At 42.2% G+C, this 21,780-nt stretch overlaps 1 protein-coding gene and 1 long non-coding RNA gene across 2 annotated transcripts in view; both read left to right on the forward strand.

Moving 5' to 3' along the window:
- Nucleotides 1-15,319, forward strand: part of vwa8 (von Willebrand factor A domain containing 8) — a 46,720-nt gene extending 31,401 nt beyond the window's left edge. Inside the window, exons 35-45 of the mRNA XM_058622497.1 lie at nt 144-348; nt 457-538; nt 853-1,057; nt 6,555-6,663; nt 6,744-6,900; nt 8,692-8,800; nt 11,050-11,175; nt 11,925-12,083; nt 12,918-13,016; nt 13,435-13,673; nt 13,995-15,319. Of these exons, the coding sequence (XP_058478480.1) occupies nt 144-348; nt 457-538; nt 853-1,057; nt 6,555-6,663; nt 6,744-6,900; nt 8,692-8,800; nt 11,050-11,175; nt 11,925-12,083; nt 12,918-13,016; nt 13,435-13,673; nt 13,995-14,103 (1,599 nt within the window). The 3' untranslated portion in view covers nt 14,104-15,319. The remainder of the gene's footprint in view (nt 1-143; nt 349-456; nt 539-852; nt 1,058-6,554; nt 6,664-6,743; nt 6,901-8,691; nt 8,801-11,049; nt 11,176-11,924; nt 12,084-12,917; nt 13,017-13,434; nt 13,674-13,994) is intronic.
- A 4,540-nt stretch (nt 15,320-19,859) lies between these two features.
- On the forward strand, nt 19,860-21,433 carry LOC131455520 (uncharacterized). Its single transcript, XR_009239809.1, has 3 exons — nt 19,860-19,956; nt 20,528-20,612; nt 21,147-21,433. It is a non-coding gene; the product is annotated as an uncharacterized LOC131455520 (long non-coding RNA).
- Nucleotides 21,434-21,780: the final 347 nt, after the last annotated feature.

A 21,780-nucleotide genomic window follows, 5' to 3' on the forward strand; every position in this document is an offset into this window, starting at 1 on the left:
GGGCAGCATGTAAAAAAGTCTGATCAAATAAAAAGAAAATACACCAGAATATCAACAGTATTTCAACAATATAATTATATAATTATAATTATATTTATAACTATGAACATGACGGGAGAACGTGTGACACTTTCTGACCGCAGTCTCCTAACGAGGTGTACACCTTTAAGAGACCTGACGACCTCGCCGCGATGAAGAGCAGCGACGCCGGCGCTCACATGTTCCTCAGGGGCGGAGTCCGCTCGTCCACGCCCAAACAACACAACTGTGTCAGTCTGCTCTCGGCCAATCAGGTCGTCCGAGCGCTGCCGCCCACCAAGGTGCCGCTGAGGGAGATCTACCCCAAAGGTCAGAGTTCACCTTCACCATCATCATCATCATCATCACCATAAAATACATATGAACAAGTTTGACATGAATTCACAGTGACACTGTCGTTGTTTGTTTGTCACACAGAGGCCACGCCCCCCATGGTGGCGGCGTACCTGGAGGTCACAGATCTGACCTCTAAAAAAGTCAAGTACATCCCTGTCCCCAGGTCAACACACACACACACACACACCTGTGTCTCACTGTCTGTCCTCTCACACCACCTACTGGACACACACAGCACTGCATTTATCTTTTTTACTTTATGAGGTTTGGAACTGAAACTTTTATGTTTCTGTTGTTGTTGGATTTCTGTTTATCTTAAAAAACTCAGTGGAAACAGGATTAAAAAAAACACCCACCAAATTATACTTATGTCATATTCAGAATATTTGTGATGCTTAATCTCAGTGTGAAACAGCATTTTCTGACTAGAAAACGTGTGTTTTCTAATCCTCCTGCTCGTCTTTGTGTGACCGTCAGGTCGACGACCGTGTCGCCGTACACCAGCTGGCTGTCCAGACTGTCCGAGACGGACGTGGTCATGGCGCCGCTGGGCTCCGGGGGCGTGGTCACGGTGGACGTGGGCGGGTGCGTGCGTCTGTGGGAGACGGGTCTGGACACGCTGCAGCGCTCTCTGATGGAGTGGAGGAACATGATCGGGTCAGAGGACGGCAGACCTGTGCAGGCGAGTGTGTGACGCCGCAGTACCGCTCACCCACCACTGAGGGGCAGCGGTGGGCTGCGGTACGAACACTAATGTCCCATCATGCCTCAGTCAGGCTGAATACATTCACTCCTGACACATTCCTGTTTGTTTTTGTTACCATATCCGGGCGTTTATGAGTGGACGAGCTTTGTGCTGGTGATGCGTGACCTCTGACCCCCTCACTATGGGTCAGAACATTCCGGCCAACACACTGAGACACCATTGTTAACGTGCGCCCACACACACACACACACACACACACACACAGATGAATTCTTTGTAAAAAATAATCTGGTAAATGTCGGAAGCAGAGTTCTAATCTGTTCATCTGTGAGCGAGAGGAGACTCAACACTTCACAGTAAAGATTGTTGAAGGAAGAAGTTTAAAAATCGACAGTAGACACTCGGGATTATTGGATTATTTGCTTGAAATAGAGACAAACCAAACAAACGTCTCAATCCAGAGACACTTTGGCTCCTCCCACCACAGCTCCACAACAAAAGAGATTCCTGTAAATCACGTCTTTTATCTAAATGTCCTCGTCCTCCACCGGAATGATTGATTCTCTCTCAGAGACAGAATCACTGATTTAAGCTCACAGAGACACAGGAGCTGCTGCTCCTCTGCTGCCTCCTGTGGTCACTTTGTGTCACTGAGGTTAATCTGAACAAAGAACTTTACAAAATAAGACATTTGCAGTTAGTGATGGAGGCAGCAGTGGATCAACAGCTCCTGTGTGTGTGTGAGATGTTAAATGGCTGGTTTTCTCTATGAGGTTTGGTGTGTGACAGAGTGAAACTACAGTTTCCTGTTGCAAAAGTCTGTCTAACAGTGAGATAAAGACATAAAAGTGGTCTGTCTCTCTCCAATATACATTTGATGTCTTATATACAGTATTTTCAAGAACATTTAAAAGTGAGTTCATTCCTATAATTCCCAAGGAAAGTTTCCAATATGCAGTATGAAACTAAAGTTCCCGTGATGATGTTACGAGCTTTAATAGTGAGAATGATGTCAGTGCAGCTTTATTTGAAGGTCACACACACACACACAGTGTGCTCTGTGTTTGGCTCAACAGTAGCTCATCTGTAGTGAAACATACCTGCGTGTGTGTGTGTGTGTGTGTGTGTGTGCGTCCGCTCGCAGCTCTGTTTACACAACACGTGTGCGTGTCAGGCGACACGTTTCCATGTCATACATTACATACATGCAGTCTTTGATGTTTTCATGCTGCAAACGTTTGTGAAGTCACAGACAAGCTTCACTCTCTGTTTAGACTCTCAGGTTCTTTAAAGGTTGTAGTGTGGTTGTAAGAGAGTCATCTCACAAACTAAAGTCTCAGATTAAATGTGCGATGTGCTCGTCTTCATCTCACTGTGAGACGGACTGAAGTTTCCCCTCCTCCCCCTGCACCAAACCCCATCACACACACACACACACACACACACACAGGAGCTGTGGATCCACTGCTGCCTCCATCACTCAGTTCAATGATCTGATTTTGTCACTTCGGCTTTTGAAACCCTTTATTTGGATGTAAATCAGTGACACAGAGTGACCACACGAGGCAGCAGAGGACCAGCAGCTCCTGTGTTTTCACCGCCAGCTAAAATCAGGGGTTTTCTCTCTGGGCTTTGGTGTGAGAGAGTGAGTGGTAACAACTCTGTGTTAGTGTCTAGTACAAATACTTCACACATGCTGAAGCATCACTTTTTAAGGTAGTTATGAAGACACACAGACAGACAGACAGGCAGACAGACACACTGTGCAGTTGAGACAACTTCATTTTTATGACTGTGGGAATCAATGTCTCTCCTCCTCCCTCCCTCACCCATGTCTATCAACTCATTATTGTCCCTCTCTTTTTCTTTCCTTCACCTCTCTCTCTCTGTGTCTCTCTGTCTCTCTCTCTCTCTCTCTCTCTGAGGCCCACATCGTGTTGGATTAACAGCCTCATAAATTTCTGATTCCCCCCTTTAGACGCCTGCAGACACAGTGATTTAGGAATAGTGGCAGCCCTGTTTGTGTGTGTGTGTGTGTGTGTGTGCATGTGCGTGCGTGCTTGCACGTGTGTGTGCATGTGTGTGTGTGTGTGTGTGTGTGTGTACCCACATGTCTGTACCTGAATGTTTGAACATGTGCATCAACAGAAAAACGAGTGCCAGTGATTTCAATCATGTTTGAATGTGTCTTCATTTGTTCCACTGTGTAAATCCCAGTGTGTGTGTGTGTGTTTGTGTTCTTGTATGTGTTACCTCTTTAGGACTTCTTTTTCTGTCATTAACTCTGACCTTGTCACCAAAACCTGGTCCTAATGAAGCAGAAGAACTGTTTATGAAGCAGTTTAGACTGTTCATGAATAGTCCTGAGAAGAGTAGCTGTGTGTGTGTGTGTTATTGACAGTGAAGTGTTGTGAATGTGATGATGTCACACACAGGTTACCTGCACACACCTGCTCAGCGCCAGGAGCACATGTTTTATATGTGGACAGATGAGTGATGTCTCCTGTGTGTGTGTGGGAGGACATTCACATTTACATGAGTCTCTTTTGTTGTGGAGCTGTGGTGGGAGGAGCCAAAGTGTCTCTGGATTGAGACATTTGTTTGTTTTGTCTCTTTTTCAAGCAAATAATCCAGTAATCCTGAATGTCTACTGTAGATTATTAAACATTTTCTTCTGATTTATTTTAACCTGTGAACAGAGAGGTATATACATATATACATATATACATATATGTATATATGTATATATACATATATATATATATATATACATATATACATATATGTATATATGTATATATGTATATATACATATATATGTATATATACGTATATATACATATATGTATATATATGTATATATACGTATATATACATATATATGTATATATACGTATATATATGTATATATATACAGTATATATATACATATTTAGAAACCAGAGAGAGCTCTGTGACATGGCTCCGCGGTGAGGTAACGGGTCTCCACCCCGGCTCACCTACAGGACCTCACCTCACACACATGACCGCTCTCTGATTACACGCTAACACCACGCATGATGCTCTCATCAGTGTGTGTGTGTGTGTGTTCTGTCAGACAGGAAGTCCAGCTCTCAGGTGTCGGCTTCTGTTGTTCCTGTGCCGCGTTCGTGTCACCTCTCTGTATATAGACGAGAGTCAGCGTGTGGTGACAGCAGAGCTGCTGAATGTGGCTCCGCCTCCTCCTCCTCCTCCTCCTCCTCCTCCTCAGTGAAACCATGATGAGTGACACTTTAAATGTGTCTGTTTTTAGGCTCACAGCAGCTTTCAGTGCTGACGCCAGCGTCAGGTTCTCACTGAGGCTCTGAGACACTCGTCTGTGTGTGTGTGAGTGTGTGTGTGTGTGAGTGTGTGTGTGTGAGTGTGAGTGTGTGTGTGTGTGTGTGTGTGTGTGTGTGTGTGTGTGTGTGTGTGAGTGTGTGTGTGTGTGTGTGTGTGTGTGTCTCATGTTACAGTGACAGGAGGACGTCAGTTTGTCAGATTATCTGCTGTCGTATAAATGGATTCTTTTCTCCATTAATGTTCCAGAATATGTTGATTAAACCGGTTTATGATTCAGTTTGAATGATTTCTTTGTAACGTGGAGAAAATATTCACATTTAAGAAGCTGGAAAATGACAGAAACTTGTTTTAATGATTTAAAAAATCACTCAAACTCATTCATCAACTATAAAATGAGTTGACCGTTAATTTACTCCAGGAGTCAGTTTGTGAATTTTCAGTCTTGTGGACGACACCTGCAGGGATTATTTTAAATATACATGTGTATCATTTTAATAAATAATAATAATAACAATAATGATAATAATAACTGTGCGACTTAAACACAGAGATGTTTAACACAGATTTAAAGTGACGACATCTTCACTGAGAATCCACAGGAACAGAGACACTGTGTTTTATGATCTGACGATAATCTCTGATAATCTGAGCAGGCCTTTATCAGGTCCAGCCTCCTAATCTGCTCTAAATATAAAGAGCTGACACGGCAGATTCATACGTGTGTGTGTGTGTGTGTGTGTGTGTGTGTGTGTTCCGTTTGAAAAGCTTTTGTTTGTGTTTAAAATGTACGTACTACAGCTTTAAGGGATTTTGAGATTAAAAAAAACATGATATTTTAGTGTCAAATCTGACAGATTACAGCAAACATTAGACAAAATGAACAATTGATGTTCTGTTTTTAATCTGCACATAAACTGCATTTTCTGTCATAAACACAGGACCAGTAGAGTCCTCATGGAGACGAAAACCTGGTCCTAATGAGCCAGAAGCTTAAGTTTAGGACTAAGATTTGAATTGTGGTTAAGGTTAAGGTTAAGGTAAGGGTCCAGGATATGCATTACTGTCCTTACTAAGACTGTTGTACAACTGTGTGTGTTGTTGGACATCAGAGGACGAGGACGTCTCTCTCTGTGCTGCTTTGATAAGTCTCTGTTCAAACGGCTCAGACACACACACGCACACGCACACAGACACACACACACACACACACACACAGACAGACAGACAGACAGTTAAATGTCTTGCTGTATGTTAAAGATTACAGCTGAACCTCAGAGTTTCTCCTCCTCTCTCGTCTCTTGTCTCTTGTCTGTCCTGTGTGTCTCTGTCCTCTCTCTCCTCACAGTGCTGATTTTGGCTCTGATTGCGTCTCTCACACACAGACACACACAGACGCACACACACACACACACACACAGACACAGACACACACACACATGCTGCTGAAACCTCAGAGTGAAGAAATGGAAATATTCTAATCTACCACAGAGTCGTAAAAGCACTGAATAAAGGAGCCAAGTGTGTTTTTTCTCTGGTTAAGAGTGTTTGTATGAGATTGAATAACATGTACGGTGTATGAAGAATATGTTTCACTGACAGACACATTTATTATTTAGTTATTTAACAGAAAACTCAAGATTTCTTCACTTTGTCAGCGTCTCACTCTCCCACACCAAAGCCCACAGAGGAAACCAGTGATTTTAACGTCACACACACACACACACACACACACACAGGAGGTGTTGATCCTCTGCTGCCTCCATCACTACGTTCTAATGTCTTATTTTGTCAATTCGTCTTTTGAAAATCTCTGTTCAGATTTATCTCAGTGACACAAAGTGACCACACGAGGCAGCAGGGGACCAGCAGCTCCTGTGTCCCCGCAGCTAAAATCACTGGTTTTCTCTGTGGGCTTTGGTGTGGGAGAGTGAGTGGTTTACAAACGTCAGTTTCCTGTTGTTAAAGTCAGTCTCATGTTAAAATAGGGTCAGTTTTATTAAGTCAGGCTTTTGTTATGCTTACATAGATGTAAGTAAGTTTCTATATGAGTTTTTAAGTAACGTCTTTTCTCACTTAAATGTCCCACACTGATTCATTTGAGTCATGACCCCTCTCTCTCTCTCTCTCTCTCTCTCTCTCTCTCTCTTTACAGATTACAATCCAGAGGGACAGCGGCCTCGATGTCTCCGCCCCAAAACATGGCAAGGTTGACGCCGCTAATGCGCCTCATGTTGGAGGAAACCAGTGGGCGGGAGGCACAGGTAACACGTGTTTGTCATGTCGTCACCTCCACTCTCATGATGATGACGATGGTGATGATGATGATGGTGTTCCTCCGCAGGCGGCAGAGACACGGCGGGTCTCGGCGGTAAGGGCGGACCGTATCGTCTGGACGCGGGACACAAGGTCCACCAGGTGTCCCAGGCGGAGAAGGACGCGGTCCCCGAGGAGGTCCGGAGAGCTGCTCGAGACATGGCTGAGAAGGCCTTCAAACAGAGGTACCACAGGGGGAGGAGTCACTGTGTGTGTGTGTGTGTGTGTGTCAGGTTCAGAGGTCAGTCCTTTCAGCCAGCTCGACCATGAAGGACGTCTCTGTTCATGTTCGCTTCAAACACACTCCCTCTCTTTACTCCCCCCTCCTCCCCTCTCTCACACACTGAGTGCTTTCACACCAGGAGGACGACCCCCCCCCCGTCTTTATCTCTTCTTTCTTTCACAACACACAAGACTCATGGCAGCCATGTCGTCTCTCGTCTGTCAGTGACGTCACACAAACACACGTCAGATTATCTCAAACTATCCTTTAATCCTCGTTAACTTTCTTCTTTCACAGCTTTTTCCCTCTGACCATCGATATCCGGATGAGCTCAGTGACAGTCCTGTAGCTACACGCTGATATCACCACGCGCACACGCACACGCACACGCACACACACACACACACACGCACACATGCACACACCGCAGAAAGAGTATTTTTTCCATACCCTTTGTTTACTTTACCTCAGGTGAGACATCAATCAAACTATGATCCTTCTATAAACCCTGGAGACACACACACACAGACACACACAGACACACACACGCGAGCACAAACAGGCAGAGTTGTGCCTGTGAGATGAAGAATGTTCACACTCAGTGGTTACATGAGTGTCTTTATCTGCAGCTAACACGATGTTTTAACCTCACCAATGTTAGTGTGAGCAGAGCTTTTAAAACAAAGAAATCATTCAAAGTCAATCATTTACACGTTTGATCAACGTTTGATGAACCAAACAATGACTTTAATTCATCTAATAATTCATTTATATGACATTAAGAAAGTCACTATTATTGCAATCATTTCATTGGTTTCATATTGTTGTTGTTTCAGATATATATATATATATATATATATATATATATATATATATATATATATATATATATATATATATACACATATATGTATATATTTGTTTTCCTGTTTTACGTCCAATAATTCTGTCAAAAATCCCCAAAAACACACATTTAACACGAGACATGAGAGAGAGTTTCAGCTTCAATCTTTAACATGATGACATTTAACTGTGTGCGTGTGTGTGTACGTGTGTGTGTGTGTGTGTGTGTGTGAGTGTGAGAGACACTGGTTGCATGACATCAGGGCGAGACGGTCATATTGTGTAGACTGTGATGGCATCAGCCATGCAATCTCACACACACACACACACCCACACACACTGTTGTGTGTCTCTTGTGGTCTCTTCGGTCTGATTGACTCCAAAAGTTTCAAACACCTGGTAAAGATCCTCCTCTGTCCAACACACACACACACACACACACACACACACACACACAGTACCTGCACTCTGGGATTATACTGATACATTAGGGTCAGACAGGGGGGAGAGGGAGGGGGCGGGGCTAAGAAGCCCCCCTGTCTCGTTAAGACCACAGGTGTGTTTTCAAGAGAACACACACACACACACACACACACATACACACACAAACAGGACAGTAGATACACTGATTTCTATCATTTAAATACTTTCAACTATAAACAGGTTTAGTTTCACTTTAACTGATTTAAAGTCAAATTAAAACGCCTTCATTAATAAATTAACTAATGTCTCTGTCTCTCTGTGTCTCTCTGTGGCTTTCTGTCTGTCCATCTGTGTCTCTGTGTGTGTCTGTCTGTCCATCTGTGTCTCTGTGTGTCTGTCCATCTGTGTCTCTGTCTGTCTGTCCATCTGTGTCTCTGTGTGTCTGTCCATCTGTGTCTCTGCGCCCTGTCCATCTGTGTCTCTGCAGACTGAAGGAGATCAACATGAGTGAATACGACGCCTCCACGTACGAGCGTTTCTCCGCCGCTGTCAGGAGACAAGTTCAGTCTCTGAGAATCATCCTGGACAGTTTACAGGTCAGAGGTCAAACACGGGGAACGACCACAATTTAACCACTGAACAAAAAACCTGTGTCGTCAGTTTAAGACTGCGATGTCTACAGAAGCACTCACTCACTCTCCCACACCAAAGCCCACAGAGAAAACCAGTCATGTTAACGTCTCACACACACACACACACACACACACACACACACACACACACACTCACTCACTCTCTCACACACACACACAGCAGCTGCCTCCATCACTAAATTCACACGTCTGATTTTGTCAATTCGGCTTTTAAAATCCTTTGATTGGATTTCGGTAAATGACACAAAGTGACCACACGAGGCAGCAGAGGACCAGCAGCTCCTGTGTCCCTGCAGCTTAAATCACTGCTTTTCTCTGTGAGGTTTGGTGTGGGAGAGTGAGTGGATTACAAACTTCTGTCTCACAGTGAGATTAAGTGTCACAGACATTCTTAATCTATCGTAGTCTTAAACTGGTGTCGACTTTTGTGCGTTGAAGTCATTTGTGAGGTGGTTGACTGTCGTTCTCCTGCACACACACACACACACACACACACACACACACCACAGTCCAGTAAACAAACGTCTGCAGGAGCCCTCTGATTGGCCGAATGAATGAGTGAAGGGAGTGGTGGGTGAGAAATATCCAGGATGTGACGTTGTATCTGTTTCATTAGACTTTCCTCCCTTTGTTTGAGGGTCGTAGGGGAAGTGTGTGTGTGTGTGTTTGTGTACGTGTGTGTGTGTGTGTGTACGTGCAGACAGACATACGTGCATGTGTGTGTGTTTGTTTGTTCTTTTGCGTGTGACTCAGGGAGAATCGTGTGGTCGTGATTACAGAGTCTACGACGCTCTATTATTCTTCTGTCCAGGTGTGTGTGTGTGTGTGTGTGTGTGTGTGTTGTACGTCCAGGTGTGTAGTGTCGTGCCAGCTCGGCCTTTGAACGTAAACGTATTGTTTGTGTCGTCGCTGTTTCGTGGCCTCGGGGATTTTTCCCTCTGTGAAGACGACCGAGATTATAACAGTGATTCCTGTGAAGTCGTGTTATTTCGATCATACCTGAGGAGTGATTTAAGAGCCGCACACACACACACACACACACACACACACGTCTCAACAATACACTGACAAACACAAATACACACCAGCCTGTTTTTACATGACTTATTCATGTTCCCAGACGACTGACATCATCACCACAGAGCTCATATTTAAGCTGTTCTGTACATCTGCCAACACACTGGCTGCCAAATAATGAGCTGTTCTTTTAATCCAGTAACAGACTCGCTGCCAAATAATGAGCTGTTCTATAAATCCAGCAACAAACTAACTGCCAAATAGTGAGCTGTTTTATACAACCACCAAGAGATTGACTACCAAATAATGAGCCTTTCTCTATCTACCAAAAAACTGACTGCCAAATAGTGAGCTGGTTTCTATCTACCAAGAAACTGTCTGCCAAATAGTGAGCTGGTTTCTATCGACCAAAAAACTGACTGCCACGTAGTGAGCTGGTTTCTATTGACCAAGAAACTGACTGCCAAATAGTGAGCTGTTCTTTATATACCAAGAAACCGACTGCCAAATAGTGAGCTGTCCTATGCTGCTGTTTCTGCTGCTGCTGTTTCTGTGTGTTGTGTGTGTGTGTGTGTGTGTGTGTGTGTGAAGGGTGTTGATGGTGTTGGTCGTCGAGGGCGACGATGTGTCAGTCATGTGTAAATCTATGTCGTCAGTGAAACAGAAGCGTCAGGATTTTTCTACCTGCGACAGAATGAAATCATGAGCCACACATTATGTTTTCACCTGAGTTTGAATGTTTTTAAAGTTTTTTCACAACAAATATCTGTCATTTGTCAGTTTTTAAAGTTTTTTCCCCAAATTGTTTCATATCAGAATGCAGTTTTTAAGATTTACGGCATTTACAGCCACATCTGTAACAGTGTAACACGTCAAGTCAAACATCATTTTATTCACGTTATTTAAATACAACTTTGTTTGAGGACCCAAAGAAATCTCCCGCGACCCATCTGTGGGTCCCGCCCCAGTCTTTGGGAACCACTGATTACATGGACATGTCTTTTAATGTGATGTTTACAAAGTAACAGAGATTACATTCATGTTAATGTCATTTATCACTGAAGTGGAAAAGGTTTGAAAATGGACATCTAAATGAACAATGGTTTATGTGTGCGTGTGTGTGTCTCTGTGTGTGTGTGTGTCTCTGTCTGTGTGTGTGTGTGTGTGTGTTCCAGGCTAAAGGGAAGGAGCGTCAGTGGCTGAAGAACCAGGCTCTGGGAGAACTGGACGACGCTAAGATCATTGATGGACTCACAGGAGAGAAGGCCATTTATAAACGCAGAGCAGAGCTGGAGCCTGAGGTGTGTGTGTGTGTGTGTGTGTGTGTGTGTGTTTAAACCACACCTCCAAACACACACACACACCCCATCTTACACACATAATTTTGACCTTTATCTGTCAGACATACATTCCAGTGGTGTGTGTGAGATTATTATTACACCCTGTGTTTCTGCTCTCTCACACACACACACACACACACACACACACACTGCATATTTCTGGTCTGGCTCGGTGAACGTTTTCTCTCTCCTTTGAAATTGTTTGCAGACAGTTTTTTAAAATCCTGACCTTGTGAAGAATGTTGTTTTAAAGGGATAGTGCAGGGTGTTTTTGTGAATTGTTGTTATAAGACACTGACACACACACACACACACACGCATGAAGAACCAGCCTGAGACGTGAAGAAGACACAAGAAAAATCCACTAAACAAAACACTCGGCTCATTAAAACTACTGAAGTCTGTAAACCACTCACTCTCCCACACCAAAGTCCAGAGAGAACACCAGTGATTTTAACATCACCCTGTCTCACAGTGAGATAAAGACGTGAACGTGTTCTGAAGATGTCGTAGACTTCAGCAGGTGTTTAATTTTACTCAGTAAGTCTTATTTTAAGTGGCTAAAAAAAAGGTTTTCCTGGTTGTCAGTGAGTCTGTGTCAGTATTTCACACACTCCAAAAGACCTGAACTGTCCCTTGATGTGATCTGTCTGTGTGTGTGTGTGTGTGTGTGTGTGTGTGTGTGTGTGTGTGTGTGTGTGTGTGTGTAGCTGGGCAGTCCTCAGCAGAAGCCCAAACGCCTGCGTGTCCTCGCTGACGTGTCGGGCAGCATGTATCGCTTCAACGGCGTGGACGGTCGTCTGGAGCGCTCCATGGAGGCCGTGTGCATGGTCATGGAGGCTCTGGACAACTACGAGCACAAGTTCAAGGTACGAGGAGGAGGATGAGAGGGGGGAGGAGGATGAGAGGGGGGAGGAGAGACAGACGCCCTGGAACCTGAAAACAAACTGATACTGATCATATATCACACACACACACACAAGTTGAGAACTTTCTTTTAAACACTGTAAAACATTTGTATCTTTAATGTTTAAAAACCTATTTCTTAAAAATATGCTTGATAACATTTTATCAACATATCTTTACTATTTCATTCTATAAAACTTCATTTTGAATCTTAGAACGTTTTATTTTGAATTCCTAAAATTTTTATTTTGAATTCTATACAATTTTCATCTGGAATTTTTAAAAATCTTATTTTGAATTCTATCAAATTTTCATCTTGAATTCTGTAAAATTTTATTTTGAGTTCTATAAAATTCTATAAAATGTTATTTTGATTCTATAAATTTTCATCTTGAATTTTTAAAAATCTTATTTTGAATTCTATAAAATTTTCATCTTGAATTCTGTAAAATCTTATTTTGAATTATATAAAATTTTATTTTGAATTCTGTAAAATTGTATTTTGAATTCTCTAAAAAAATTGAATTCAGTAAAACTTAACCTTGAATTTTATAAAATGTTTATATTTATTTCTTTAAATCTTTATTGATTTGAACTCATTCCCTGAAAGAAAACAGAAAATAAAACATTTATGAAATAAAAGCTTCACACAGCAGTGACATCATCATCATCATCAGTGACATCATCATCAGCTCAGACTCACTTTACATATACGACATGATCATAATCAGGTCAGAGTGGTGATCTGGTGGGGGGAGGGGCTTGTGTGCGTTCTCACGTACGTTTCCTGTGTGCAGTACGACATCGTGGGACACTCGGGCGACGGCCACGACATCGAGCTCGTCAGAGCCGACAAAGTCCCGAAGAACGACAAAGAGAGACTGAAAGTCCTCAAGGTAAAGGTTCATTCACGAAACATCGCGACTCAGAGGACGTAACCGGCCTCACCACGAGTTCACCACGTTCCAGTTGAGAAGTCGGAATTGTTAGCCACCGTCAGCCATACCAGCTAATAACGATGCTAACAGAGTATTTTGAGCTAACAAACAATGTAGCAACAAGTCTATGATAAAAAAGGAGTCATGTTGTATTATGGGTAATTTAGGCAGCAACTTTCTTGAATCTCAAAAAACGTAAACTTGAATCTTTTTAAATTTACAGTAACACATTTTACCTTCAATCTTGTCAAATTTATCTTAAATCTTATACAATTTTGTTCAGTTATCTGAAAACATAGACAATTTTTACAAAAACTTGAATGTTGAGAATGTTAAATAAAAGTTTACCTTGAATCTTGCGTGGCTCCGCCCACAGACGATGCACGCACACGCTCAGTTCTGCATGAGCGGCGACTTCACTCTGGAAGGCACCGACGCCAGCATCAGAGAGCTGTCACGCGAGGAGGCCGACGAGCACTTCGTGGTCGTTCTCAGCGACGCCAACCTGGAGCGCTACGGCATCAGACCCGAGCGCTTCGCCCGGGTCCTGACCTCTGACCCCCAGGTCAACGCCTTCGCCATCTTCATCGGATCGCTCGGGGATCAGGCAGAAAGGTGAGGGGTCGTCCGGGTGCAAATGTGAAGATCAGGTCGCGACAGGAAAAGAAGCTGAAATCAAGATGGAGGCAAAGTTTAAAGACCTAGTTCAGGTGTTTTTTTGTCGTGTGGTCGATGATTTTACTTTTAAAATGTTCCTCACATTAAGTCCAACATATCTGTGGAACAGTGAGTTTTCCTCTTTGTGAGTCAGTGAAACTGAAGTTAGTGAAACACACACACACACTCACACTGACTCACTCTCACACACCAAAGCCCAGAGAGACAATCAGTGATTTTAACATGATGTTAATGTTTTTTCTATCTTTGTTTTTGAAGGCTCCAAAAGACTCTTCCTGCAGGGAGATCCTTCGTTGCCATGGATACCAAGCAGATCCCCCAAATACTGCAGCAGATCTTCACATCGACGATGTTGTCCAGTGCCTGAGACTCACACACACACACACACACACGTTACATCACCTTCAGTCTGTGATGTCTTCAGAACACGTCCACGTCTTTGTCTCACTGTGAGACAGACTTTTCCAACAGGAAACTGAAGTTTGTAAACCACTCACTCTCCCACACCAAAGCCCAGAGAGAAAGTGTTGTGTGTTGTTAAGACGTTGTCGACGTAAACTGAGTGTTGTGTGAAGGTGTTAAACTCCAGCTGCATTTGGGCCTCGTACAACAACCTCACAGAGAAGGAAGTGCAACTTTAATCCACTCATACATCAGATTATTTAACGTCTCCTCATCAGTGTCTGCTGTTTTCCTGGAGTTTGTCGCTGTGACGCACACACACACACACACACACACACACACCACACACACGCGCGTCTCCGTCCTGTTTTTGGCTCGGGAGGACGACACGAGGTCGTGAACTTGAGACGTCTTGACTTATTTTGGACTTCCTGCTCGTTTTGTCGTCCGTGCACAGGAAGAGACATCGACACACACACACACACACACACACAGGGTCAGAGTTTATCACTGGTCCTAAAGAGGTGGCACATACAAGAACACACACACACACACACTTCATATTAACTCAAAGTTGGAGAAAATGACTTCAATTCAAACTTAAATTCATTCAAAGTGAATCAAACGACGTAAACAAAGACATTTTTGCTCATTTAACACTAAAATCTAAACTTAGAAACTGCAAAGAAACAAAAGAGCTGAGATTTTTAAACGGAGTTGGAAAATAAATGCAATAAAAATCATGTCACTGTGGGCGGAGCCTCTCAGAGAAGGTGTGTGTTAATGTTCAGATGTAAATAATATTTTATAATTACTGAGCAAATGAAGAATTGCTGGAACTTCTAATAATAATAATGATGATGATGATAATGTGCTTTTGATTTGAATGAAATGTCCCTTTAAAGCTCACGTAATCATCATCAGTTTCCATAGCAACAGGATTTCTGCTGCTGGTTGTCAGGTTAGTGTTTGTGTGTTTGTGTGTTTGTTTTAATCATCGATCGGTGTTCTTGTCCCTCTGACTCAGTCACGTGACTCGTTTCCATGGAGACCACATGTTTGTGAATTTAATCCTTAGTTATTTAAGTGTTACATTTTGATTGTAATTTATGTACAAACTCTTAATAAATTTCAGCAAAATATTTTCTTAGTTGACTTCACTCAACTAACTTAACGACTTACCCACTTTTAACTCATTTATTTAACTTCTGTTAACTTATACTGTTAACTTATCAAAGTGTATATTACTGATTACTTAGTTGACTTAATCACTTACTTTACTTCCTTATGTATCTTACTTACTGTATTACTTAAACCTAATCTGTAACTTTACATATTAAGTTTACTTAACTTTACTCTGTTTATGTACTTTATTCACTCACTCACTTACGTACTTTACTTACTTATTTTACTGACTTACTCACTTTACTTAGACGACTTACATACTTACTTTACTAAGTCTACTTAATTTACTTCCTTACTTTACTAAGTGTACTTGATTTAGGAACTTACTTAATTTACTTCTTTACTTTACAAACTTACTTTACTTAGTCTGCTTGGTTTAGGAACGTACAGTTTATGTACTTAATTGATTTAGTCTGTTTACTTACTTACTTTACTTAACTTCTGTACTTTATGACTACACTTACTTACATAGTCACTTTATTTTGTTGACTTGTTTTGTTGGTTTTCTAATTGTAACTGAGTCACACACAGTGTGTGTTCATACACACACTGTGTGTGTTCACACAGACACACAGACACACACAGCTCTGTTTTGGTGTGTTTTCTTGTGTAATGACATCACAGAGATGATGAGGTGTGTGGACAGTGGTGTGTTCATGTGCTGATGTCACTCATGTTGACTGAGTTTTTCTTCACTCTGTGGGGAAAACTCACAAAGTGATGATGTCACGTTTCAGTCTGGACACACACACACACACACACAGTGAGTGTATTGATTTGGGGGTTTACAGTGAGACACTGACTGTCACTGTGATTGATGTCTCTTCATGTCACAACATGTGTTATGTTGTAATGTGTTCACACTGTCATAAGTTGTGCTTAAAAAGTTTGTAAAGCACTCACTCTCCCACACCAAAGCCCAGAGAGAAAACCAGGGATTTTAGCTGGCAGACACACAGGAGCTGCTGGTCCTCTGCTGCCTCATGTGGTCACTCTGTGTCACTGATTTAAATCAGAGTGAATGATTTCAAAAGCCAAATTTACAAAATAAGACGTATGAAGTTAGTGAAGGAGGCAGCAGTGGATCAACAACTGTGTGTGTGTGTGTGTGATGTTAAAATCACTGGTTTTCTCTGTGGACTTTGGTGTGGGAGAGTGAGTGGTTTGAGTCTCTTCAGTGCAGACAGACTAAGAACTGACATCATCAGCTGCTGAAACACAGTCATGTAATCTGTCTCTTTACAACTGCCTGTCTCTCATCGCCGTGACGACCGTGTGTGGACGAGTGCGTCTGTCAACAACTGCACTCAAGACGGCTCTGTTAGAGCTGAGTGACATGAGCCTTGAGGCCGCCATCTTGTCTTTACAGTTGAACCAGCCAGAGTTTGTGTTTTCTGCTGGATCCAAACCTCGGGACCGGATCTCAAACATCTGCTGGATCCAAACCTTGGGACCGGATCTCAAACATCTGCTGGATCCAAACCTCGGGACAGGATCTCAAAGATCTGCTGGATCCAAACCTCGGGACCGGATCTCAAACATCTGCTGGATCCAAACCTCGGGACCGGATCTCAAACATCTGCTGGATCCAAACCTCGGGACAGGATCTCAAAGATCTGCTGGATCCAAACCTCGGGACCGGATCTCAAACATCTGCTGGATCCAAACCTCGGGACAGGATCTCAAAGATCTGCTGGATCCAAACCTCGGGACAGGATCTCAAAGATCTGCTGGATCCAAACCTCGGGACCGGATCTCAAACATCTGCTGGATCCAAACCTCGGGACAGGATCTCAAAGATCTGCTGGATCCAAACCTCGGGACAGGATCTCAAAGATCTGCTGGATCCAAACCTCGGGACAGGATCTCAAAGATCTGCTGGATCCAAACCTCGGGACAGGATCTCAAAGATCTGGAGGCTGGAGAATTCCAGAGGAGGAAGTTCAGGATCGTCCAGATGACGAGAGGACACTGAGGGGACCAGGTGTGTGTGTGTGTGTGTGTGTGTGTCCAGGTATTACTAATGTTGTGGGGACCTTAACCTGTTTACACAGTCACATTATGGGGACTTGTCTTCCTTGTGGGGACAAAAATCAAGTCCCCATAACGTAAATGACTACATTTTAAGGTGAAGATATGTTTTACGGTTGGGTTGAGATTGGGATTAGGATTAGGCCAGTAGTAACTGTGGTTAAGGTTAGAGTAAGTCTCCAGGAAATGAATGTAAGTCAGTGCAATGTCCCCTCAAGTCATGAATGTCGAACGTGTGTGTGTGTGTGTCTGTCACTCATTACCACTCAGTTAAAGCTTCAGTGGAAAAGTCATTTTAGTTGTTCAGTAACTCAGGTTTAGACAAAGTGACCTGATAACAACCTGATCTCTGTGTGTGTGTGTGTGTGTGTGTCTGAGCTGTTCAATAATGACTCAAACTTCCCTCTCACATGACTGATGACATCATCAGAGGGCGTGGTCTCGGTTGTCGCTGACGACGGTGAAACATCGTTACACTCAAACATTTGACCTCATTCTATCCTCAAAAATCTCTAAGGACTGAATATAGAAATGATAAAAGAGGATTTTTAATCCTAATTTCACAAATGAAATGTGTTTAAATTCATTTCCACATGTTAGTAAACACTACATGTGACATTTTTAGAGTCAAATGATTTGTTATGCAGATTAATCTCATTTAAATGTGATTAATACACTGATGATAAACACTCAAACATATAAATATCATTTTTATGTGTAAACGTTTGTTTTCATTGGCGTGCGTGTGTGCGTGTGTGTGTGTCTGTGTGTGTGTGTGTGTGTGTGTATATAACAGCTGAGCTCAGAGTCACATGACAGTCTGCCACACGTGCTGACGCTGCACATACACATCTGGCTGCAGATGTTGTCATGGCGACAGGCAGTGACGGACAGCGGTGAGTTTTTAACTTTTTTGTTTTAGTTTTGTTGTGTTTTTTTGTCGTTGTTGCTGTTTGTGTGTGTGTCACTGTGTGTCACTGTGTGTGTGTGTGTGTGTGTGTTCCACAGATGTTTTCCTGATTAGTTTAGCAGATTTCTCTGCTCTCTTTCCCTCCTTTAACTTCCTCCTTCTCCTCCACTCTCATTCTTTCCTTTCTGTCTCTCTCTGTCTCTCTCTCTGTCTGTCTCCCTCTCTCTCTGTCTCTCTCTCTGTCTGTCTCTCTGTCTCTCGTACATGATAATTCTAAACAAACAAAGTAAACGTCTCCTTCTGTATTAAAGAGAAAATGTGTCTTTATCTCACTGTGAGACAGACTTTAACAACAGGAAACTCAAGTTTATAAACCACTCACTCTCTCACACCAAAGCCCACAGAGAAGACCAGTGATTTTAACATCACACACACACAAATCAAATGTCTTATTAAATACATTTGGCATGTTAAAATCCACAAAGTGACCACACGAGGCAGCAGAGGAGCAGCACTGGTTTTCTCTGTGGGCTTTGGTGTGAGAGAGTGAGTGGGTGGTTTATAAACTTGAGTTTCCTGTTGTTAAAGTGTGTCTCACAGTGAAATAAAGACGTGAAACATGATGTTAAGATGTCGGAGACTTTATGAACAGATTGTCTTCAACATAAATGTTTCAGCCTGCAGTTGATTCTCATTTCTCAGAGTTCAGAGAGGACGAGGACGAGGACGAGGACGAGGACGAGGACGAGCAGCGTCTTGTTTCTCTGTGTTTCTCTGAGATTAAGATCTCAGCTGTAACAGAAGCAAGACGTGATTAAAGGCTTTTAATCTCACTCACAGCATCTGACCAATGAACAGTCAACAGTTTACAAAAGAGCAGTTAGAGCAAAAAACAAGGACATTTTTATATAATATATATATATATATACTGTATATACATGTATGTAATATAATATGAAAACGAGGGAAAAACACAAATATCTGCTCAGTTTTAATGAAATCGACTCCAAAATCTCAACATGTCCTTAACTATCTGATGAATGAACTTTATGAACAAGAAATATTTAAGTTCTAAAGAATGCTCTACTTTAATGCCTGAGAAAATGAACAACAACACAAATAACCTGCCAAATAATGAGCTGTCCTCTACATCCAAGCACTGCCTCTGACTTGCCAAATAATGAGCTGTCCTCTACATCCAAGCACTGCCTCTGACCTGCCAAATAATGAGCTGTCCTCTACATCCAAGCACTGCCTCTAACCTGCCAAATAATGAGCTGTTCTCTACATCCAAGCACTGCCTCTGACCTGCCAAATAATGAGCTGTCCTCTACATCCAAGCACTGCCTCTAACCTGCCAAATAATGAGCTGTCCTCTACATCCAAGCACTGCCTCTAACCTGCCAAATAATGAGCTGTCCTCTACATCCAAGCACTGCCTCTAACCTGCCAAATAATGAGCTGTCCTCTACATCCAAGCACTGCCTCTAACCTGCCAAATAATGAGCTGTTTTCTACATCCAAGCACTGCCTCTAACCTGCCAAATAATGAGCTGTTTTCTACATCCAAGCACTGCCTCTGACCTGCCAAATAATGAGCTGTCCTCTACATCCAAGCACTGCCTCTGACCTGCCAAATAATGAGCTGTCCTCTACATCCAAGCACTGCCTCTGACCTGCCAAATAATGAGTGTAAGGAAAACTTCTTTACTTTGCCACCATTTGTATTATTTTTTAATATTATTTGTAAAGTTGGAGGTTTTTACTTCATTTTTATCTTTTTTGTAAATAAAGTCGAATAAAGGCAGTTAAGTGTTTGACGTGTGGAGTCATGAGGCAGTTTTTACCCTGTGGCTCCTTTCAGGTCTTTAAGTTCAGGTCTTTAAGTTCAGGTCTTAAAGTTCAGGTCTTTAAGTTCAGGTCTTTAAGTTCAGGTCTTTAAATTCAGGTCTCAAAGTTCAGGTCTTTAAGTTCAGGTCCTTAAACACGGAGACGTTTTCTTCTTCTTTTTCTTCCCTGGAGACGAAACAGAAAACGCTGAGAGTTTAAACACAAAGTGTTGACGTGTGAAATCACTGCTGTCACTCAAACCTGTGCTGACAACACACTTTTTCAAGTGTTCACTCAACATGGATTCATATTCACCCTCACACTCACCACAAGGTCCAGGGCTTTACTTCACTGTTGTTGTTGTTGCAACTCACAGTGAATAAAAAATCTGAAATTAAGATTATTTTTCATTCATTCATTCATTCATTCACAGGTTTGTCAGAGGCTGCTCACAAGATTGAGAGAGGAAGAAGAAGAAGAAGAAGAGGAGGATTATTCTTCACCATGTCAACATGATTGTGAGTGTAATCCCGTAATTCCATGGTTTACAGATGATGAACAATAATCTAATAATTCCTCTGATCAGAAGAAACTGTTTGTGAACGAGAAACAACAGAGTTTTCGGTTATTAAATTAAGAAATGAGATTAAAAAATACAGATGGATTAGATTACTGGAGAGTAAAGTAAAATAAATACAAATTAAAGTGCTGATTAACCAGTTTTGAAATAGAAAGAGTTGTCTGGGATTAAATAAATCCATGAATTTAAACCACAGAAAACACAAACTCCACAAATTTCACAAAGATTAAAAATAATCCTGAATCTAACGTGACAGAAATGAAACGTGTTGAGTCGAGTGATTGACATTAGAATAAAACAGATTGAGATTAAGATTTTTTGCGTTACAGGTAACAGATTTTAGTTCAAAATACTTTTCTAGATTATTTGATGATTAATCTGTACTTTATTTTTCGTGGGGAAAAAGCTGCATAATTTACCTTTAAATGACAGTAACAGTGACGCTGACAGTTTAATCTGTGGTTGGTTTCAGGCGTGAATGAAGATCGCAATCAGATGAATGTGTTAATCCCTGGGAAAAAAAGAAAAAAAAAGAAGAAGAAGAGGTGAAAGTTCTCCCGCCCTCAGGCTCCAGTTTCCATGGAAACCGTGGTTCTCGTTTAAAAAACTCCGCCCTAATGACAGACTCCTGTTTTTGACCCCGAGATGAAGAAGTGACCCTCGTTTTAATCTGACTGAAAGGCGAGAGAGAGGGAGGGAGGGAGAGAGAGAGAGAGGGAAAACAGCAGGATGAGAGGAGAAGTGTAAGCAGGAGGAGGAACGAGGAAAGGAAGATTCTGCTTAAATTCTGTTGCTCATAATCCTGGATTATTAAACTGTCTGTATTGTATAATCTGATATATCACAGTTATTTTACGACATAATCCGATACATTTCCATACACGGTCTCACAGTAAGAACAGCTACAAAAATAAATCTCATCACAAATAATCTCAAACTCAGTGAAGACGTGATGAAGACGACGATGATGATGATGATGGAGGGCGTTACAGACAGAGATTAATCGACAGAAGCAGAGAAACAGATGTGAAACAGACACAGAGTCATGATGACACACACACACGCACACACACGCACACACACACACACGCACACACACACGCACA

This window comes from Solea solea, chromosome 2, assembly GCF_958295425.1.
Source record: "Solea solea chromosome 2, fSolSol10.1, whole genome shotgun sequence".
In the NCBI taxonomy this organism is placed as follows: domain Eukaryota; kingdom Metazoa; phylum Chordata; class Actinopteri; order Pleuronectiformes; family Soleidae; genus Solea; species Solea solea.